Genomic DNA, 20922 nt, shown 5'->3' with positions numbered 1-20922 from the left:
CTCCCTCCCTCCCTCCCTCCCTCCCTCCCTCCCTTCCTTCCTTCCTTCCTTCCTTCCTTCCTTCCTTCCTTCCTTCCAAGACAGACTTTCTCTGTGTAGCCCTGGCTGTCCTAGAACTAACTCACTCTGTAGACCGGGCTTGCCCCAGACTCACAGAGATTTGCTTGCCTTTGCATCATCTTAATTCAGTGATAAGAATGTCTTGCTCCTCTTCAGTAGGTCGCCTTATCACAGGAAAGATTAGTGGGCCTTTAGTTTATTCATTCAATCAGACCGTCCTGTTTTACTGGGAGGGGGTGCAGGACTCTGTTTTCCTGTCACCCCACCTTTCCAGGCAACAGAGTTATCACATAAAAGACTGGATGAGAGTTCAAAAGTGAGTTTTATGTTGTGAACAGATGTTGTGCATGCAAGTATCATAAATTTTTCTTGTGGGGAATTGTCGGTGAGAGATGACGTTACATGAGGAGAAGCTGGGGCTGCGTGAGGGACCAGAACCTGATATGGATGAAGCTTATTTTGGCAGGGTATGGGGATTTCAGGAAATGGAGGCTTCCCAATGAGTCACTCAGAATCAGATTGCATTTTGTGTGGGTAGCAAGGGGCAGGCAGAGCCCTAACTAGGGTTCTGTCCACATTACTCATGCGTATGACTCATGTCTGATCTGCTAGTGCTGCCTGCCACGTGGCCTTACTAGCCCTGTATGGAGTGGAGCACAACTGTGTCTCAATCTCTAGAAAGTTGTGAGGTGTGTGGCTGGAAGTGATTTCTTCTAGCAAGTAGTGTGATCTTTAAGATGTTTTCCTGCCTTACGCCTGTCAAGCAGTTTCCTCCAGTCCCTAGGATCAGGTGTACGTTTTGAGACAAATGACTTCTACCTTTTGATCAATCTTTCTGGTGTTTAGCTTTATCTGCAGTTTCTTCATAACTTACAGATCAGATCAATATTTCCCTTTAAAGTGCATTTGCAAACCGTTGTTTGTGAGATGTGACCTCCTTCTCACTGGCTTGCAGCATACTTTGTCTACCTCAGGGATACATATGCCACACCCTCCTGTTCCCATCTCTGGGCCGCCCTTTGTTTTGTCCCCTCCTCCCCTTTCTTCTGTGTGCTGGATAGTTTTATGCCAACTTTCTACGAGCTAAAGTCATCTGAGAGGAGGGAACTCCTGTCAAGAAAATGCCTCCATGAGATGGGCTGTAGGCAAGCCGGTAGGGCATTTTCGTAATTAGTGATGGATGGGGAAGGGCCCAGCCCAGTGTAGGTGGCCTCATCTCTGGGCTGGCGGTCCTGGGTTCTGTAAGAAAGCAAACTGAGCAAGCCATGGGAAGCAGTAAGCAGCATTCCTCCATGGCTGCTGCATCAGCTCCTGCCTCCAGGTTCCCACCCTGCTTGAGTTCCTGCCCCACCTACTTTTGATGATAAACTGTTACACAGAACTGTAAGGGAAATAAGCCCTTTCCTTCCCAAGTTGCTTTGGTCATGATGTTTCATCACAGACACATAACCCTAACTAGGGCATCCTGGGAGCCTCTTTCTTCCCCGTCTTCTTGCCTTGGGAGGCAGCTCAACACCTCATGGTTAAGGAGCCACAGGCCCTTGGCTTGAGTCAAGTCTTAACTCCTACTTAGTTGCTTGTGAAGGATTTGCTAAACTGTTAAGTTTGTGTCGTTTGTCGAGTCTCACAGAGACACCCGCAGCGCATCCACACAGCACCTGGGCCAGTGGTGTATGCAGCAGGTAGCCGCTGCCTTTCTGATTCTGATCACCCCCTCTTTCCTTCCTTCCACCCACTTCTTCCCGCCTTTTTAATGTGACTTGATGTACTGGCTCCCTCCAACAGCAATGCTGTCACCTGCATGACCTCGTTACAGCCTTCCCCTTTCCCCAAGTGCCTGCTATGGGCTGTCCAGTCTAAATTCCAAATCAGCACCATCGGCTCCGACTCCCGTTCCTGCTGGCTCCCGCTCCACGCTCCTGCCAGTTGCATCTCTTCAGCTCCTCCTTCCTTTCCTTTGTGCCACCGCTGGCAGTCCTCTTGGCCATATTCTCATAGAGCCCCCTGTGTCCCACCGCTGTCAGTCAGTGCCGAGCGGAGGCAACGCAGACCTTTACTATTCGTGTGACATTTGCAGACTTTTCCTGTGTTGATTTGTCTGTCCAACCTGATGCTTTTTCCGTTCCACTGTAGCGCTTTGACTGGAGTACTAGGTCACTTTAGTCTTGTGTGGTTTTGTGCATGCTGACAGGTGACATGCCGCAAACCCTGCAATTGTCTAGTTTTATGAACTTGGCAACTTTACAGGCAACTTTTGAGTCTTGGGGTGCTCCCCCCTTGCCGCCTCAGTTTCTTCTCTTCCCACTTCTGCACTTTCTCTCTCACGGTCTCTCAGGTGTATTTCATATGTGTGTGTTCATGTGTGTTCATGTCTGTGTGTGTGTGTTCATATGTTCGGTCTTGATCAGTGTGTGCACCTGCCTGCTCTGCTGCCCTCTGTTATTTATGTGCCCGTCACTTTCCTGCTGTAGGAATCATGGGAGCTTAGTAGAACTTCATATGCTAATATGAAACAGGAAAGCTTATAAAGAAAAGAGTATCTTTCAAGGTACTTACCTGGCACACACATTACCAAATATTTTTAGAAATTGCCGAATCATCGCAAGATTGCCAGAGCTATAGGCCCTAGACTCAGTCTGAGGGCCACAGGAACCAAGAGCTGTGTTTCCAACTGAGTGCTCAGGGCGGGGCTTCACATTTTAATACAAGCTCGATGTGCTTCCGGATTGAATGGGGAGAGACTTAGCCAAGAGTGGAATGCAGGTGAAGCAGGTGGCTTTGGTTGGGCAGGATCACAGTGAGGGAGAGGAGGGATCTGGCCCCTGATGAAGCTACTCTCAGTGGGTCTGGGTGTCTTCTCTCCTTGGCTGGCCTTGTCACTTTTCCTGAAGTGGTTGCTTCTCCTTTCAGTGGGTCACAGATTTTATCAGATGGCAAATTTGCTTAGAGACTGAGCACCGCATAGAGCAAGGTCAGATGGGATTCTCTAGTTACCAGCTTTTTGATATTGGTTACAGTGTGAATAATACTACCCTTCCTTTCACAGGCTACGAGAGGCACTGTGACTGACTTCCCTGGATTTGATGACAGGGCTGATGCAGAAGTCCTTCGGAAGGCCATGAAAGGCTTGGGTAACTTTTAATTTTAATTCTAAAAGGTCAAATAAGGGGTTGGGGGATGGGGGGCAGGGACAAATACATTCAGATAACGAGGTCATATCTTAGACCATCAAGTATCATCAGCTCTGTGCTGTGGGGGTCACCCGTCCAGCCTGCACACAGTGTGAGGCCAACTGCTAGCTCAGTGACCCAGGCCATTCAATGTCTGCTTCTGCTTAGGAAGCTCCAACAGACACCCCCTCCCCACACACTGGTATCTTTCTAAGGGTTCTCCTGTATAACTGTCTTATCTACTCTCAGATTCCTACACCTGAGTCTTGAAGGGGGTTGCCTGTGGCATCCCCAGACCCCCTTTAATAGACTAATCTCACATGACTGTTTGATATCCCTGACCCAGCCAGGCCTGCAAGCCCTGTATTTTTCTGTTCTTATTCTAAGCCTGTCCTTTCTATGTGACTCCCTTTCAAGACCCTGTTGGGTGTCTCTTTCCCCCAAACTCCTTTCTACTCTTGTTAGCCAGGAGACCTTTGACTGCGGAACACTTGGGCCTTCCCTAAGGCACTTGCTAGTCTGTTTTAATGTTTTCCATACTAAATCATCTATAACTTGAAGCCAGGGCCTATAGCTTTATCTTTTCTTAATCTCCTGCAATACCAGCATTAACATGCTATGTGAATAGCCATTATTAGGGTAACTATGCAACTATACATGAAAGGCAGGCATGCCAAGGTTTTAAAAATCCAGGAGTGTTTGTACACTTACTTTAAGTCCAATTGAGAATAGAAGGTTTATATATATATATATATATATATATATATATATATATATATACAATATTATATATAATACTTTATAATATATTATACAAAGTATTACATGTATATGTTTTACATATATAGGTTATATATGTGTTTTATATATAGTTATATGTTTTTATATATGTATATCTTCATATATATATGAAATATAGTCTATATATTCTTAACTTTACATTTCATTTTGTATAAGCTGTGCTATATTTTTCATAGAGGGCATTAAGAGTAACTTCTGGTATAATGAGAAAGATGCTTAGAAAATGGGTGCATGGGAGGCAAGCTTTCATTGTTAACCATCAATTTCAGGTACCGATGAGGACAGCATCCTGAACCTGTTGACATCCCGAAGCAATGCTCAGCGCCAGGAAATTGCTCAGACGTTTAAGACTCTGTTTGGCAGGGTAAGACCACAACTCATTCAAGGCGGAGTGAGTCAAGCTATGAGTTTTAAAAGAGTTTGAGGAATAAAACAGTCCCCAGTATGTGTAGGAACTTTTTTAGGACCCTTCCTCTCTACCTCAAGATGTACTCCTCAGATGTCCTCAAGAATAGCTCAGTGCTCTCACGCAACTTGCTCACCTCTCTCTGACCACTTTAAACCATCCCTGGATGATTAAACAGTCAGTGATAGTGATAGAGTACAGGCACAGTACCAAGGGAAAAAAAAATTCAAACCACGCCATTTAGAGGATAGTGAAAAACTTAGCCTCACAAAATTGCTTTTCCATGCTTGATGCTTTCAGGGGGGTGGTGTCAAGGTGTCAGGGGTTCCATGTTGGTAACTGCCTCTCGTCTTTCCTCTCTACTTTCATTAGATATTGTTTAGGTATAGACCTATATTGCAATTATTTAAATTATTTGATTTCTTACTTGATTAATAATTCATAGTAAAGTTTAAAATCCTACTGCGAACATATGCGACACACCATGATGTAGTCCTGTTATTCTGACAGTTTATATTTGTTATTTTACTGAGAAACAAATGCAGTGTGAGACCAGAAAGTGTTCTCTAGTGTTGCTGGGGACAGACCCCAGGACCAGGTGCTGTCCACGGAGCGCAATGCAGCCCATTGGAAGATGTCTGATCCCAACCCTGCCGTCTGGCATGCTGGGAAACACTGTTCCTGTCCATAAATAATAGCACACATTACCACATTAAAGGTGCCTCTTAACCAGTCAGAAGCATAACAATGATTGTCAACTGTATGTTGGAATGCTAATATATATATTAGAATTGGATAGTAAAAGAGAAGAGACTGTTTAGATATTATAGGATAAATCTTGCTTTTAAAAATATATTTGTGAGTTTTGAGAAAATCTCGCTCTTTCTTTTTTGTCTTTTTTTTTTTATTCTGGGGGTGGGGGGTTGACTCAAAGCCCTGTAAAGTGTTACACAGTGCTGTGCCATTGAGATGCACCCAAGCCTTTTGGGGGAGCGTTTATAAGGATACTTCTGCAAGGACGCTGAATATGGATGCTGAATATATGCTTTACATGGCCCAAGTGCTCAGTCACAGTGCAACATTTCTAGTTAAGCTTTTTGGGTGGGTGGGGCTTGGGGTTTTGAGGCAGAATCTTATATAGAGAGCTGAACACAGTGTTGCCGGCCTGTAATTTTAGATATTTCAGAGATTGAGATGAGACCACATGTTCAAATCCTACCTGGAGCCAGTGTGGTGGCCCATGCTTTTAATCCCAGTATTCAGGAGGCAGAGACGCGTGGCTTTCTGTGAGTTTGAGGACAGTTTGATTTACATAGTGAATTCCAGGATAGCCAGAGGTACATGATACAGAGACTCCATCTCAAAAAAAAGAGGAAGAAGAAGGAGAAAGAGAGATGGATGGGGGGAGGGGTGAAAGAAGGGGTAGGAGAAGGAAGAAGAAGAGGAGAAGGAGAGGAGAAGGAGGAGAGAAGGAAGAAGAAGAAATGATAAATCCTGCCTGGGGTACAGAGTGAGTTTAAGATTAGCCTGGACAGCTGCTGAACGTTTATAAAGGGCTGAGAATGTGGGTGTTTTCCTGGCAGGAGGAGAGCCTGGGTTTTTATCCTGTCACATATTATCAGGCTGGCCTCCTGCTGCAGCCTTTCATATGCTGGAATTATAGGCATAGGTTACCCCACCTTATAGCCCACCTTGTAAATGGATCTCATTTTATTTTGATGGGTAAAGCTAATGAACACATAATTAAACCCCTTTGTAGATAAATACTGGAGTTTGAGGTTTAAGATGACGAGGTTTATGGTACATTCCTTAGGACTTTGTTTAGCACAAGTACCTTCTCTAATACTTGGAACAGCCACGTACAGAATTGACTAGAGAAAAGGAATTTCATTTCTGTTTGGGAAGACTGTGGTCACCAAGTTTCTGTTTTCTGAGGTAGGACCTTCTGGAAGACCTGAAGTCTGAACTGACTGGAAAGTTTGAGAAGTTAATTGTGGCTATGATGAAGCCCTCACGACTCTACGATGCCTACGAGCTTAAGCATGCTCTTAAGGTAAAAGGGTGCAGACAGGGGGCGCTTCTGTCCTACAGAGTGCGGCTCTATTTTGCTAATTATCCTGTGTTTTATTTGACTCATTTTGGTGAAGGCTGTTCAGACAAAACAGTGGGGGGGTCAATAAGATGGGAAGGGGGAATCAAGCCTAACAACTGTGCGGCTTAATCTTCCTGTGTAGCCAAAAATATTGTCTGTAGAATTTTAGTGCACTGGAGTTTTATACCTTCATTTTAGATCTTTAGGCCTTGAAAATGTTACAGATGAAGTATTTTAACTTTTGAGATGGAAAAGGTGGAAGTTGACTGTGTTGCTCGGACAGTGACAGGGAGTGGCTTGTCCTTAGTAGGTTGGTTCTGAATGGGCAGAGGAAATAACAGCTCAGGGATTGGGATCGCACAGTGGAAAAATAGGAACCACCCAGTCAGGAGGCCGCATTTGCTGAGTCTCTGTGCTGTTCTGCAGTTGCAGTTTGTAGTAAATGGGATCTTAGGGCCCTGAGAAGAGGGATTTTAAACAGAATACATCTCAAGCATTATTAGCAGCAAAGATCTTTCCATAGGGATGGACTTTGGTATTTTAGTGCTTGAGTTTTTGCAAAGAAGCAGAAACAGAACCTATGCTATCTTAGCGTTAGTTGTCTAACACTAAGTTTTAGCCATATTTCTATTTATATGTTGTGAGGTAGCAGTGTAGATATGTACTTTTACAAGTACAGAAAGGAAACCAGCTAAAATTGTTCTTCAGAAACACAGTAAGTGTGTTCCAGCAAGTGTTCTCTGTTAGCCACGCTTCAGTTCTGGTACCTGTGATGATTGGTTTATTGGCTCTTGCCTGCAGCTAACTGGCCCCAGGACTTTGGGCTTGTAGCCAGGCAGGAAGCCAGGCACAGAGAAGAGACAACTGTGATCTACCACCCTTTTTAAAGACATCCCCCATTGACCTAAAAACCTCTCATTAGTCCACATCTTAAGGTTTTGGTTGGCACCCCCTAGTGCCACTCTGGACACCAAATTGTTAATGTTTAGCTTTTAGGGGACAGAATTAAAGACCTCAACTATAATGATATGTTTGATGGACATAGAAAAGTCAACTCTATTTTTCATTAGGCAAAATAAAAAGTAAAATAGAATTAGATTGATGAATTTCAAGCTCTAATAATAGAACACGTATATGAGGAGAGCCATGTTGTCTTGGATATTTTTGTGATTATGTAATTGGATAACATCCAGGGAAACAGCTTTCTTTTTGTTTCTTTTTTATCTTATTGACATGTTTTCTCTGTTAATAACAACCCTTCCAACAGGGAGCTGGTACAGATGAGAAAGTATTGACCGAGATTATTGCTTCAAGGACACCTGAAGAACTCAGTACCATAAAACAAGTTTATGAGGAAGGTAAACAGATGGAGTTTATCATCTGTCCTTTCTGTCATGTGGATGTGGTCATGTGTAGATGTGGTGCTAGGCCGTACATGATTGTTGAATGGAAGAGCTGTAAGTCAGGCTATTCTTCTTCAGTAAAAACCAAACAATAGCAAAATAATCAAGGAACAAACTCCCACCATTTCACTCCTAGCACTTAAATAACTGACAACGCCTGAAGGGAGATGCAGGTTATTTTTGCCCAGGATTTGCAGACACTTTAAGAATAGAGAGGCGTTTTTCTCTCCATTAATTTAAGTTTCTTTAAATAGATTCAGTTTTGTGGAAGATGTTAAGAGCTAGGGAGAGGATATTTTGGGGAATGGGAAGAGAGACTGAAACCCTTTCTGCATGGGAGTTGATAAAACATTAATAAAGTATACTGTTCAAAGTATACTGTTCAGCTGATGGGTGTGCTTGGTTAAAGTGTTCTGTATTCTGGTTGTTATTTTTAGTGTGACCTATTTGTGTGTGTGTGTGTGTGTGTGTGTGTGTGTGAAAACAAAGTCTGTGTTTCAGTCTAGTCCAATGCATTCAAGTCCGTGAAATGAAAGTGAAGGAAGACTGCTCTGATCTGTCAGGTTTTTCTGTCATTGGACTCAGTCTGGAATATTAGCCAGAGATTGTGGCTCTCACAGGAATGACATATAGAATTCAGATGGGATGCTTTTAGCCCACTGGATCAGAACAGTATGGGATTTAGGGCAACTACATAATTACCCAGGTCTCTTTCCAGCTTCTTTTTGTAGTCAATATGGTTGCTACCACTGTGGCAGCGGTGGTACACATATCCCATTGAGGCAGCTTATTTGATGTGGTCTTCGAAGTTCTCCATCTTGGGATGCTGATACTGAGGACTGAGCATCTGTGCTACAGTAATTGTGCATGTAAATGTGCATGCTGCATTCTGCTCAGTGTGTTACTGGGTATGGCTCTGTGTCCATTGCTGCCCTGGCTGTCATGAGGAACATAGCAGACATGCACACTACAATTCTTGTCTTTAATGACGTTTCAATAGTTAAAGGATGGTAAACTTTTAAAAGTTGCGTATGAAAAGTATTACAGGCAGGAGGGAAAGGGTATCAAGGCTGTGATTCTTTTTTTTTTTTTTTTGGTTTTCTGACAGGGTTTCTCTGTTTAGCTCTGGCTGTCCTGGCACTCACTTTGTAGACCACGCTGGCCTCGAACTCAGAAATCCGCCTGCCTCTGCCTCCCAAGTGCTGGGATTAAAGGCGTGTATCACCATGCCCGGCTAAGGCTGCGATTCTTAGGGGAGGCTTCAGGATACAAATTAGTGGAATTTCAAGAGCAGGTGACTTACTAAGTATCCATTGGAGAATGTGTGGAGAAAAAGAGTGGGGTTTGTGCATGTGCACACACAGTGCCACATTACTTAGCCTTAAACATGAAACATCTGCACAGGTCAACAGGGAAGGTATTATGTTATATGGAGTGAGCTGGGTGCAGAAAGACAAACACTGCATGACCTTACTTTGGTAGAATCCAAATGAATGATAAAACAACTATAACTGTTGATAGTAACGTGGTGCTTTCCAAGGCTGGACAGGAGGGATGGTGAAGGGGGGAGATGATGAGGGCGATGATGCACACCAGACAGTAAGATAGGGTGGAGAAGTTGTGGGGATCTGGTTTGTAGTATGGTGACTATTCATAGTACTCTAATGTGTACCTGGGATTGTCTAAGAAACTAGATCTTAAGTATTTCACCATTCACAGAAAACTACGTGCTGGAACCAGTTAGTTTGTGGTAACCATTTCACAGTGCATCAAGCATGATGTATACCTTTATGCATGCTTTATTTACTCCATGTAACGTAGCAAACTGAGGAGGAGAAGACAATATGGATTTCAGTAGGCAAAGGTGACCTGGCGTGGACCCTGGGCTGAGGAGAGTAGACATAGAAAGATCCGATGCCACCTCACTCTAGGGAAGGGCATGTGTGTGTCTGTATGGAGATATACTGCACTAGGTAGGTAGGCAGTTTAGGGATTTTTGCATGCCTGGCTGACAAACTTGGCTGATGGGATGTTGAATGAATAGTTGAAAGAAGGAAGGAGATTTGAGTCTAGAGGTGTATTAGGTGGATAGCTCTTTAGGGAGGTAACGAGGAAGCTGTAGAATGATTACGGCACCACTGAGGTTGCTGGGAGTCAGGGAGCATGAAGAGTACTAACCAGAGGAGCAAATGTTTGGGAGGGGATTTGATAACTAGTTACAGGTATTGGAACAGAGGAAGGACTCAGCGATGCCTACAAAGTTTTGTATTTGGGTGACTGGTTCTAATGCACATAAAATAGAAGCTCCAAGTTTAAAAAATATTCCTGCTTTCAAACAGTGATTAAACATTGTAATACCTTACAGCAAGAATGCCTTAAGATGTGGTTTGAGAGTTAGTGAAAGGGTGTAGGCCTCAGTAGCTCTCAGTTCTCTGCTTTCCTGTGACCTTGGGCTAAGGAGTTGGAACCCAAGGTGCTGGGGTTATACTTCAAGATATCATTGCTGTCTGTCAGGAGGTGACTTAACTGGTGCAAAGGAACACTATCTAATGAGGGGGAGAGACCACCAGGCAAAGACAAGAATTCATAGGATGAAAAACATCTGGCAAAAAAAAAATCACATAAAACATTTGCAAGAAGCAGAGTTTCAGTTTAGGATGATCATACTTTTGAAGCTTTTCACTGTCATCCTGAGTTTGCATATTACTAACTGCATTTGGGGAGAGCATGTGGACTGGCTGCTATAATTTAGGCTTGAGTGAATGCTTTTGGCGGATGTTAACAGAGGCTACTTTCATCCTGCACTCACTTATCGAATTTGCTATCCATCTTTGGAACACTGAGAGATGGGGCAGAGAAAGGATTTTTGTTAGTCAAATATGCCTTCCTTTATGCCTCGTTCACCTGATTAAGGGGGCAGGGTTTTCTAATTCAGAGATGCCATGAACAAGTATGAAATCATTGTTTTGCAGAATATGGTTCCAACCTGGAAGATGATGTGGTGGGGGATACCTCAGGGTACTACCAGAGGATGTTGGTGGTTCTCCTTCAGGTACTGGTAGAGACTTAACATAAAGGAGTTGTTGGAATGACCTGCCTGTATTAAGTTAAGGCCACTTAAAAGTCTTTCAGTGACTTCTGGTTTGTGCAGATTCTCACTGTAATGACTGCATGCTGCCTGTGTTTGTGTCTCAGAATATCTGATTCAGACTGTAAATAGCCAAATCGTTCATTCATTCATTCATTCATTCATTCATTCATTCATTCCAGGCAGCTGTAAGCATTCCTTTCATCCACAGTGCTTAAAACCAGCAGGGCTAGACTGGTTTGGACACTGCTGTGCAGTGGTGGTATAGCATGCTGTAGGATTGCTATGATTTTAGCATAAGCATAGTTTCTCCAGGAGAGAAAGTGCCTTATACATAGGCATCAGGTGCATGCAGAGGCTCTGAAGTCCAGTATGTGATGTCATTTCTTACAGGCTAATAGAGACCCTGATACTGCAATTGATGATGCTCAAGTTGAACTGGATGCTCAGGTGAGTAAATATTCTATAACAACTTTGTTATGACTTAGAAATTAAAAAGAATTTATAGTAGTGAAAAGTCACAGTGTATATTTTAAGGACCTTTAAAATATGTATTTGACAACTCTCTACAAAATATATAACTCATGTAGGTAGATACATTTTTCTTATTTTGATCTGGCCAACAAAATAGTTTAATTCCAAAGCTGAGGTAAAAATAAGCAAAGTTTGTTGTAAGTTATACTTAGACGTGTTTTTTTCCTATTATTTACACAATGGAGAATTAAAAAAAAAAGCCTCATATTACCATTTCAGTGCCAGGATGGAATAGATGTTCTTAGTAGGATAGAATAAGGAAAAATAAAGTGTTTATGGTTTAAGTGGAATTAGAAATGGCAAGGTGGTTTGTTTTAGGAAATTCTCTGTGTTTACTGTGACAGTGTTCTAAACAGGATGGTTGTTGTCAACTCCCAAATGAACATTTTCACTTCAGGGACTTGTGAATCCCAGGGCAATTTCAGTGTGGTTTATAAAACAGTCAAACGTAAGAAATAAACATTAGGAAATATGAGTCAGGACAGTTGAAACCTGGGAATTGGCCCTAGAGTTCTTGGGTTCCTAGAATCACCTGCTATAGCCCCATCTCTACTTATGTTCTAATTAATGTGCCACTGAAAATGGGAGATCTGGTCGACCACTCTATGCAGTTGCCGGCAATATGCCATCTGACTTTCTAAAGAGGAGAAAGTTATCTTATTTTGGGTGGTTGATTTCTTAACAGCTTCAATCATTTTGGGCCCTGCCTCACTGGAGAAGAAAAAAGGAGACCTTTACTGGGGACTCCCTGTACAGAATTTCACTTGTGTTCTGTCTCGTAAATGTCAGCTTAGTGTGTCCTGTCTATGCTCTTCAAACTTAGCAATTCACTGTTCTCAGGATAAAGTCTGAGCCCCTGAAAGTGGTTCTTAAACCTCCTCATAATCCATGTCAGAGGAGTCAAAGGTCCGTTCCACTCTAGATGCTTTCTACTTGGCCCTTTCTGACCTTCAGGTCATGAGTCAGGTGGCCCTCATGCAAAACTGTAGCATCCTAGGCTTCTTGCTCCTGTCTCCCTGCCTCACACTGAGGTTGCCTGCCTGCCTGCCCGCCCGCCCGCCCGCTCGCCTGCCTGCCTTTCTTTCCAGGGCCCAGAGTCAGGTCAGTTCCAGCCTCTCATCTCTAACAGTGCTGGCAGTCAGTCAGTAAGTGATGCATGAGGAGGGGCTGCACTCAGCTCCAAGAGGCCTCTCCCAACTGTGAATAAGGCAGCAAGCCCTGGCTGTCTGAGTAATGGTGGAGCTCCATCCCCAGCCTGGCTCTGTGACTCTAGCACCCTTTCTCTTCCACTACACAAGCTTCATGTTCAGTGTTAGCTCCCCATTCTGATTTCCTATAGCATATGAAACATTTACTAAATATAGGTTAAAAGCTCGTCAGACCCAACATAACTGCCTTATTGTAGACAAATGGCATGAACAGTCATCCTCCTTCAGGGAGGGGCTTTGCTCAGTTGACAAAGACAGCATTGCTTTCTAGGCTTTGATTCCTCTGGGCTTTCATGCGAGATGATACAGTTCTCATGTTCCTGCTTTCAGGACTAGGAACTCTGGAAGCTTTTCAGTGCTTACAGCGTGGGAAGCCAACTGCAGTCTCAGATGACAATGCTGAGACCTACATCAGGGTCCCGTGGGCAGACTTCCCAGCACAGCTGATGTAATCAGCACCGTGCTCTGTGAGAGGCTTCTGGAAAGTAATCCACTTCAGCCTTCTCATTGATTTTTCTCCTTTCCATTTGTTGCCTCTCACGGTCATAGGCCTGTGAGTCACCTGCAGATCCTGGGCTTCAGCTCCGATCCTACAGGTCTGAGTTGGGCCATGGTTCTTATACCGTCCCACCCACTGATGTCATTATCTGGGGACCGTGTTGATTACCTAGGCTGTGGGCAGGTCACCTACCTGTCACACAGCAGATGTGACCATTTAGAACGTAAAATGAAACTTTGTATGTGTGAATACTGTTATGGGGGGACTTCTTTAAAATCTCCTGATGGAACCCAGGCTCTCCGCCCTTTGCCATGACCAGGAGTAGCAGAGAGCAAGCCACACTGGTCACGTGCTCATGTCTGTTCTTATCAGCAGTTCATCCTTTTGCAGACTGCTTTTTTCGCGTGTGGGAGATAGCATGCCCTTTGTACCTTGTAGCAAGGCCCCTCAGTTGTCTTCACCAGGAAGGATCTGTGATTTGGTGTAAAGTAAGCTGTGATGGCTTTTGCATAAACCTCTGAGGTTTTCTCTCCTGACTCCTAGCACTGACTGAGGAAGGCCTGTTATACCAGGAATCTGATAAGCCACAATAGATCATTCACTTGGGAACTGAGCACATGCACAGTACACTTTACTTTTTTATAATTTTAAATGCATTAAATAAACTTAGACTTTTAAAAATGTATTGAACTGTCTTAATATTTTAAGAGTGTTAAGACTGATACTTATCATCTTTCTTGCCAAATGCTTTCTCTAGATACAGGATTGAACTCTTAGAGAAAGGAGGGAGAAGGAAAATGGAATCTGTTTATTTGACACAAAGATGTAGGAAAGGGTCTTTTAATTCTCTGGAGATAAAATAAAAATAGTTCTAGACCACTATAATACACTTGTGTGTGTCTACCAAGAAGATCAAGAGTCATATTTTCACAGGCTAGCCACTGCATGTCTTATTAATATTTGGAGTGTCCTTATGGGTAGAAGGCTATCCCTAGGCAAACTATATTCCTCTTGGCCCAACAGGGATCTGTATGTTAACGAAAAACAGTAACTAAAAGGATATAACTGTATGACATTGTGGAGACTGGCCACATCTCAAGTGACCTCAGATTTCATAATGCTCATGTATATGTTTTGTAAGCTTGTACATGAACTTAGGTGAACATTTAAAATTTTTCCTTGTCAAAAGTAAATATGGTACTCAAGTGGTGTCAAGAATATTTATTAAGTTCTCTATAGATGCCAACCCCACAACATTTTTAGCACACTATGGTGTGTGTAGCTGGGTGCAAAGTATTCTATAACTGACTCTGCTTAAATCACAGATGTAAAGAGGAAAATCTGGAGTTTACTTTTATGTCATGTGCTGTAAATATGACAGCAGCCATAAGATGAGCAAAGCAAAATCCAAGACAGCGTCTCACTGAGTACTTTCCAGTCTGTAAATCAGTCTTCAACAGTGAGATGACGGGAACTTTCCCAGCACCCAGCATCTCTCCTGGAAGATGGGACATTCCAGTCAACATTTGCATGTAACATGTGCTTTGATGTAACCCATTAAGCTGGTCCACGGGCAGGCAGATTCACTGTTCAGGAAGGGGCAGGGTGCTGGGACGATGAGTGATTCATCAGGGTGGTGTTTTGCAGGCATTGTTCCAGGCTGGAGAGCTGAAGTGGGGGACAGATGAAGAAAAATTCATCACCATCTTTGGGACACGCAGTGTGTCTCATTTAAGAAGAGGTAAGTAAAATTGTTTGAGACAAATTCTTTGGGAGATCTGGGAAGTGCATGGGGAAGTCTGACCTGATACCTGCCTCAGAGCAAAATCAGTTTTCACAGTTCGATCTGGAGAAATTTCAGATGTTCTCGACACTGCTACTGTAGTTTTTGCAACCTAGATGTCCTTCGCAGTCTCTTCACTGTCAGAGGTGGTGAGGGGCATCATGCACCGTCAGACACCAAGATGAATTACCCTCAGGAGACCAAGAAGTCTCCTCAGACTTGCTGTGCATCTGTCCAGTTCATATGGCCGTGTCAGTTTAGAATAAGTTCAGTAGCAAGTGACAACGTTCATTGTGGCTTTAACAGTTGTGCTTCACTTCTGTGGCTGTGATGTGGTTGGCTTGGCAGGACCACGCATCTTTCTGTGTCCCTGCCACACTGCTCTGTGCCCTCGTGTTCCTTTTTTGTTCATTACCTCATCTTCACAAAGTGCTTCACAGCGAGAAGAGGAGAGCAAGTCCAATTAGTCACATTTGTTGATCACTTTTTAGAAAGAAGGAGAAGGGCTTTTTAGAATCTCTCACAGCAGATTTACCTGTTGGTCTCATTGATTGCAACTAGCAAGGGGCCAGGAAGTCAGCATTTATGACATAACCATTTATAAGCCATGCATGGTTGCTTAAGTCTGAGTGTTATCTCCATGATTAAGCCTATCAAGATCCACAGACAAGCCACCTGTCATGTCTTCTCCTTATTTGGAGTGTCCTTCTGGGCAGAAGGCCATCTCCAGGCAAATTGTATTACTCTTGGCCTAATGGGGATCTGTCTGTTAACTCAAGACAATAACCAAACAGATACACCTGTATGACATCGTAAAGTTCGGCCACATCTCCAGTGAGCTTCTGGAAGCAGAGACAGGAGGATCAAAGTTGAGGCACCTCTGTGGGACATCACAAAGTCCTGTCACAGAATTCAAAGCTAAACTGAATTTTAAGAATTCCTAATTAATGATGTTGTTACAGCATATGTAAATCATTGCTTAGGGCTTACCTCATTGAGGCTCTGAACTTAGGGATCTGACAGCAAGGAGGACAGGGTAGGGAGGCTCTGCTTGGACAGATAACAGCTGGTGAAAGTTACAGCTCTTTTTAGAGGGAGAATCTCTTCAGCAAGTAAGGACGCACATTCTGTTCTGTGTTTTCTAGTGTTTGACAAGTACATGACCATATCAGGATTTCAGATTGAGGAAACCATTGACCGAGAGACCTCGGGGAACTTGGAGCAGTTGCTCCTGGCTGTCGGTAGGTGAATTCACAGCGTGTAATATTTATTCCTATACGAGTTGCTTTCGTCTACTTGAGTCTAAATCTGAACATAATCGTGTTTCTTCATGGGAAGTAGGAGAATGACATAACAGTGGAGGGAGCAAACTCCTGAGTTTTCCTTTGGGAAGTCCGTGTTGGTGTTCTGAATACATGGTTAACTGGTTATTTACCTGATTATATGGGAGCACTAAGAACATTAGTAGGAATCGTCTTAAAGCCACATTAAGAATAATACTATGGCCCTCTGATGTCTTAGGCACCATCATAGAGGTTTGCAAGCGTGGCTTGTCTTTGATACCCACAGGGTTTTAGAATGCTTTGAACACTCTTCTCACAGCTCATGATGCAGACGAAGAAGTTATTATCTGGCTAGAGATAAATCCGGGTCTTTGATGTGACAGAACATGCGGAGAGGTTTCCCCCAGGTTAAATAACTTGGAGTTTGGATCAAGCGCTCAGAATGACTGGAGAAGTGGATTTGCAGGTGGTTATAGTCTCTAGATGCTCCCCAGATCCTGCAGGCCCAGGTCCTGGGCTCACATGGTCTGAAGGCTGCCTCTGTCTATTCTGAGCGTTTGTGCAAGAACCAACTTTATAAAGTAGCCTTTCATCTGAGCACACCGTCAGTGAGTTAGACACTTGGCTCTTTCATGATGAAGACACACAAGAAAGTCACAGTTGTTATGAGCACTTAATTAAAACTCCAAATTATTTAACCTGAAAACACCTACCTTCTTTCACACCAAACACACACATTTGTTTTTCTAGCCAGATGATAATTTCTCAATCTGGCTGAGAAACTGCTTTTTGTAATCTTTGAAAAGGAAGACCTGAGAAGTTGCAGAGCTCAAGGATTGTCAGTTTTATAGCCTACAGAGTTTTTGTGTGCTAGGTGTCGTTTGCTGAGTGACTCCGGTCTGGTCTGCACGTCCTTAACCTATGTCAGCTGTGATGTGGTGGGGATGAACTGCCATAGGTTAAGTATTTGAACTGCAATGGATACATCCAGGCTGCTTGTGTGAATTGTGAGATTTAGCTCAGAGATTCCGAACAGGTTACAGAAAGTCAGTCCAAATGTTTCCAGAGATTAGAATAGTATTCTTGTATCATTTGATCAGATATCTTGGAACAGAAACTTCCAAGCTACTTATATAATTTATCGGTGGTGAAAGCTGTGGCATTATCACCACCCAGGTGCCAACAAAGACCGCAGAGAACAAAGGGGCACAGAGAAGAGCCTCTTTTCCAGGGCCTTGCTGGACCCGCACAGACCTCTGAAGAGAGCCAAGCTACAGAGTCAGAAGACAGCTGCGGAGGGAACCCCAGCAGCTTGCAGATGCCCCTCTGCAGGGCACCTCACTTTTACACTTAGAAGCAGAGCTAAGAACAGGAGACAGTGTTTGCATTTTGATTATATCATTCTTCATGTCCAAATAGCTTTTGACAGTTGTAATATGTGTTTTCTTAGTGAAGTCTATTCGGAGCATACCTGCCTACCTTGCAGAGACTCTCTACTATGCCATGAAGGTGAGTAGACACTGTGCATCTAATAAATGCAGTCTTCTCTAGCTCTGATTATGCTTCATATGACAGCCTGGGGATGCATGTCTCTTTCCGATGTGTAGCCTGTTTCTCCTACGTTTCCAGACTTCAATGATTTACCTCAAACCAGGGGCATTTGGTGCTGTATGTGAAGACTTTTAACACCTGCACTCTTTTCTCCTTTAAAGGGTGCTGGGACGGATGATCACACCCTCATCAGAGTCGTGGTGTCGAGGAGTGAGATTGACCTGTTTGACATAAGGAAGGAGTTTAGGAAGAACTTCGCCACCTCCCTGTATTCTATGATCAAGGTAGAACTTTGGTTTACATTAGAAACACAGAGCCAGATTGGGCAGCATGAAGGAAATGGATGGAAGAATCCGGTTCCTGTGTGGATTAGAGGGGTTCTAAAGAAGGATAAAGGGGGGGCTAGGTTACATTCCCGGCCAAGGCTCAACCGACCCAAGGCTTTGTCCGTTTTTAGAATGTGTGCTTGTGTATCCATCAGTATCAGCCGCCTTTGTTAGCTCCTCCCTCTCGTCAGCGTTTCTTTCTTCCTTGTCTGTGGTCACTGTGCCCCTGGTGTCAGGTCATAGCTGCAGCAAGAGAAGCCCCCTGTGACCTTTAAGTGTGGCTGAAAGGAAGTCTCTTGACATCTTTCCTTGTGGACCATGTGTAGAGAGAGGTTTCAGTTGAGCAAAAGCGTTGGATTTAATGTGTGTGGTGTGTGGAGCTTGGGCTGAGGGTCGCCAGCGAGTCTGTGCACTTAAGACACTAGCATTTCACACATAAGCGGCATGAGGGGAGCCCAAGGAAAGCATGCCCTATGCCCATGTCCGAGGCAAAGCCACAGCCCCTGAGAGGCCCTGCATGCCTTTGTTACCCGAGAGAAACTGGGCGTCTGTTTGAAGGCATGATGATTTAACATACTTGGAAAGGCTTCCTTGCCCTCTCTGCTTCTCGATGGAAGAACATAGTCCACTCCATTAAGAGAACAGCCCTCGAGGGGTAAAATTAGAAAGTTAAACTGAGTGGCATTGGTAGGAATTTCCCCGTGTAACATTCCTGTTGTGAGAGTCATGCGGAGAAGTTGCCCAGTGGGGAGAAAAGTCACAGGAACGCTAGTCACCCTCAGCCATTTCCTCATCTTTTTATTTCCTGTGGCTTTCGTGAGTCATGGAGTTGACAGAGTGTGTTTGGGTTCCAGGGCGACACATCTGGAGACTATAAGAAGGCCCTGCTGCTGCTCTGTGGGGGCGAGGATGACTGAGGAGCTGCCTGGAGCGCCCTGCGCCTGCTGCCCGCCCACCATCAGCTTCCCTCAGCACCGGGCTTGCTTGCATTCTGTGCCTGCCACGCTGCCTTACACTAGTATGCTAATGACCAAAGGTGTCTTAGATGAAAGCAGTGTCCCGCCCTTCTGATGTTCTGTCTACAGTAGGTAGTGACCTTCCCATGTCTCTCAGTCCAATGTCTGAGTTATTAATACTGTCTATGAATTGCTTTTTATATCCTTTTTTAAAGCTTCATTTATATTAAGTTAATAACCCTATTATCTTGATTGGAACCTTAGCCATGAAATTGTGAACTCTTGGAAATGCTGTCAATCAAGCTTACTGCTCTAGCAGACCTGCAAAATTATGATGGTAGTATCCAAAACATTGGCGACAAATAAAAACATTCCCTTCCCTCCAAATCCTGTGTAGGTTTGTGTTTAGAAAGCTTATTTAACAATGATATCCCTTTGAAAGCAGGCACTTGACAGTAGTATTAGTTAAAGCTAAAACTCTAGTTGGTCTTGGGGTACTAAAACATGCAGTATCGAAGACTGAACTTCCTAATGCGGTGAGGTAAAGGATGGAGAGAGAATGGGGGGTGGGGAGTGGGAGGTGGGGGTAGGGTGTGGATGGAGGAAGCGGGTGGGTTGGGGTGGAGGTGCATGTGTTCCTCTGTGTGTGTGTGTGTGTATGTGTGTAAAACAGTTTCCTGGTGGGATGAAAGCTGGGGAGGGGAGGGTCCCCTGGTGGGAGGAGGTGAAGAGAAGAGATTTATTTCCTCATCAGCTAGGACAATACTATGGAGCTTCTACTAGCAGCAGAAAGAGTAAATTTTGCACAACCTAAGATTTCAGTGTTCGCTTTGTTTGTAACTCTGCTCTTTACCTTCTCCTCCTCCCCCTTGAGAGAATTATAGAAGTTCCTTCCTCCCAGTCCCATAGTCCCAGAAATAACCTGATGGCTCATAGCCTAAGATAACCCATTTATTCTAATCCATGTTCTGCCACGTGGCTGGTTACCTGTGCTCAGGCACCACACGTCTGTCTCATCACAGATAACACAGACAGTATTTTTTAGGAAGCCATTTCTTTAGCCTTGCCTTCCTGTTTCCCACCTTTGGGTGCCTTGAAGTGGAGTTACCTTGCCATTTGTACATATGCTATATACTCACGGCTACTTTTTTCCTAAGTAAAATGTTAATTTCCTTATTAAATAATGACAGCGACCTTTTCACAGACCTCACTGTTCTACAAAATAATCAAGGAAACTGTAAAAATTGTGTGTTAATGTGAAGTTGGACACCCCACCCACCCATAAACACACACACACACACACACACACACACACACACACTCCCTCCCAAGCTCCATAGATGCAGAGCCCAGTCCATCGCATAAGCGGTGCAACACACACTTCCCGGCTCCTGAGCGCTGAGCTGGCTGTGCTGGCCCATACCTGTCATCCCTACAGCGAGGAGGCTGAGGCAGGCCAGCCTGGGCTACAATAGGAAACTAATCAGAAAAAGAAAATGCTTTACCGTGTGCTGTATTTTCCAGTTTGTAACGCCCTGCTCCATCTTGCTGTGAACCTGCTGTGAAAACAGTAGTTCTTCTCAGATCACATTTAAAGAGACTCATTAGTTAATCTGAATGAGAGCAGTGAACATGTATCTCTTCTTTGGAGAGACAGGCTCATACCACATAGCCTAAGCTAACCTTCACCTCAAGATATCATCCTCTGTATATATATATATATATATATATATATATATATATATATATATATATATATATA

At 43.8% G+C, this 20922-nt stretch overlaps 1 protein-coding gene across 1 annotated transcript in view; it reads left to right on the top strand.

Annotated features, from left to right (window-relative positions):
- Anxa5 (annexin A5) overlaps positions 1-19547 on the top strand; it is a 28919-nt gene extending 9372 nt beyond the window's left edge. The window contains exons 3-13 of the mRNA XM_021157385.1: positions 3107-3191; positions 4301-4395; positions 6377-6490; positions 7797-7887; positions 10905-10984; positions 11414-11470; positions 14909-15002; positions 16190-16285; positions 17778-17836; positions 18040-18162; positions 19059-19547. Coding sequence (XP_021013044.1) covers positions 3107-3191; positions 4301-4395; positions 6377-6490; positions 7797-7887; positions 10905-10984; positions 11414-11470; positions 14909-15002; positions 16190-16285; positions 17778-17836; positions 18040-18162; positions 19059-19121 — 957 coding nt within the window. The 3' untranslated portion in view covers positions 19122-19547. The remainder of the gene's footprint in view (positions 1-3106; positions 3192-4300; positions 4396-6376; positions 6491-7796; positions 7888-10904; positions 10985-11413; positions 11471-14908; positions 15003-16189; positions 16286-17777; positions 17837-18039; positions 18163-19058) is intronic.
- Positions 19548-20922: the final 1375 nt, after the last annotated feature.

This window comes from Mus caroli, chromosome 3 (genome assembly GCF_900094665.2).
Source record: "Mus caroli chromosome 3, CAROLI_EIJ_v1.1, whole genome shotgun sequence".
Taxonomy (NCBI): domain Eukaryota; kingdom Metazoa; phylum Chordata; class Mammalia; order Rodentia; family Muridae; genus Mus; species Mus caroli.
The sequence above is the reverse complement of the archived record's forward strand: the minus strand, read 5'-3'. Positions and strand labels throughout refer to the sequence as shown.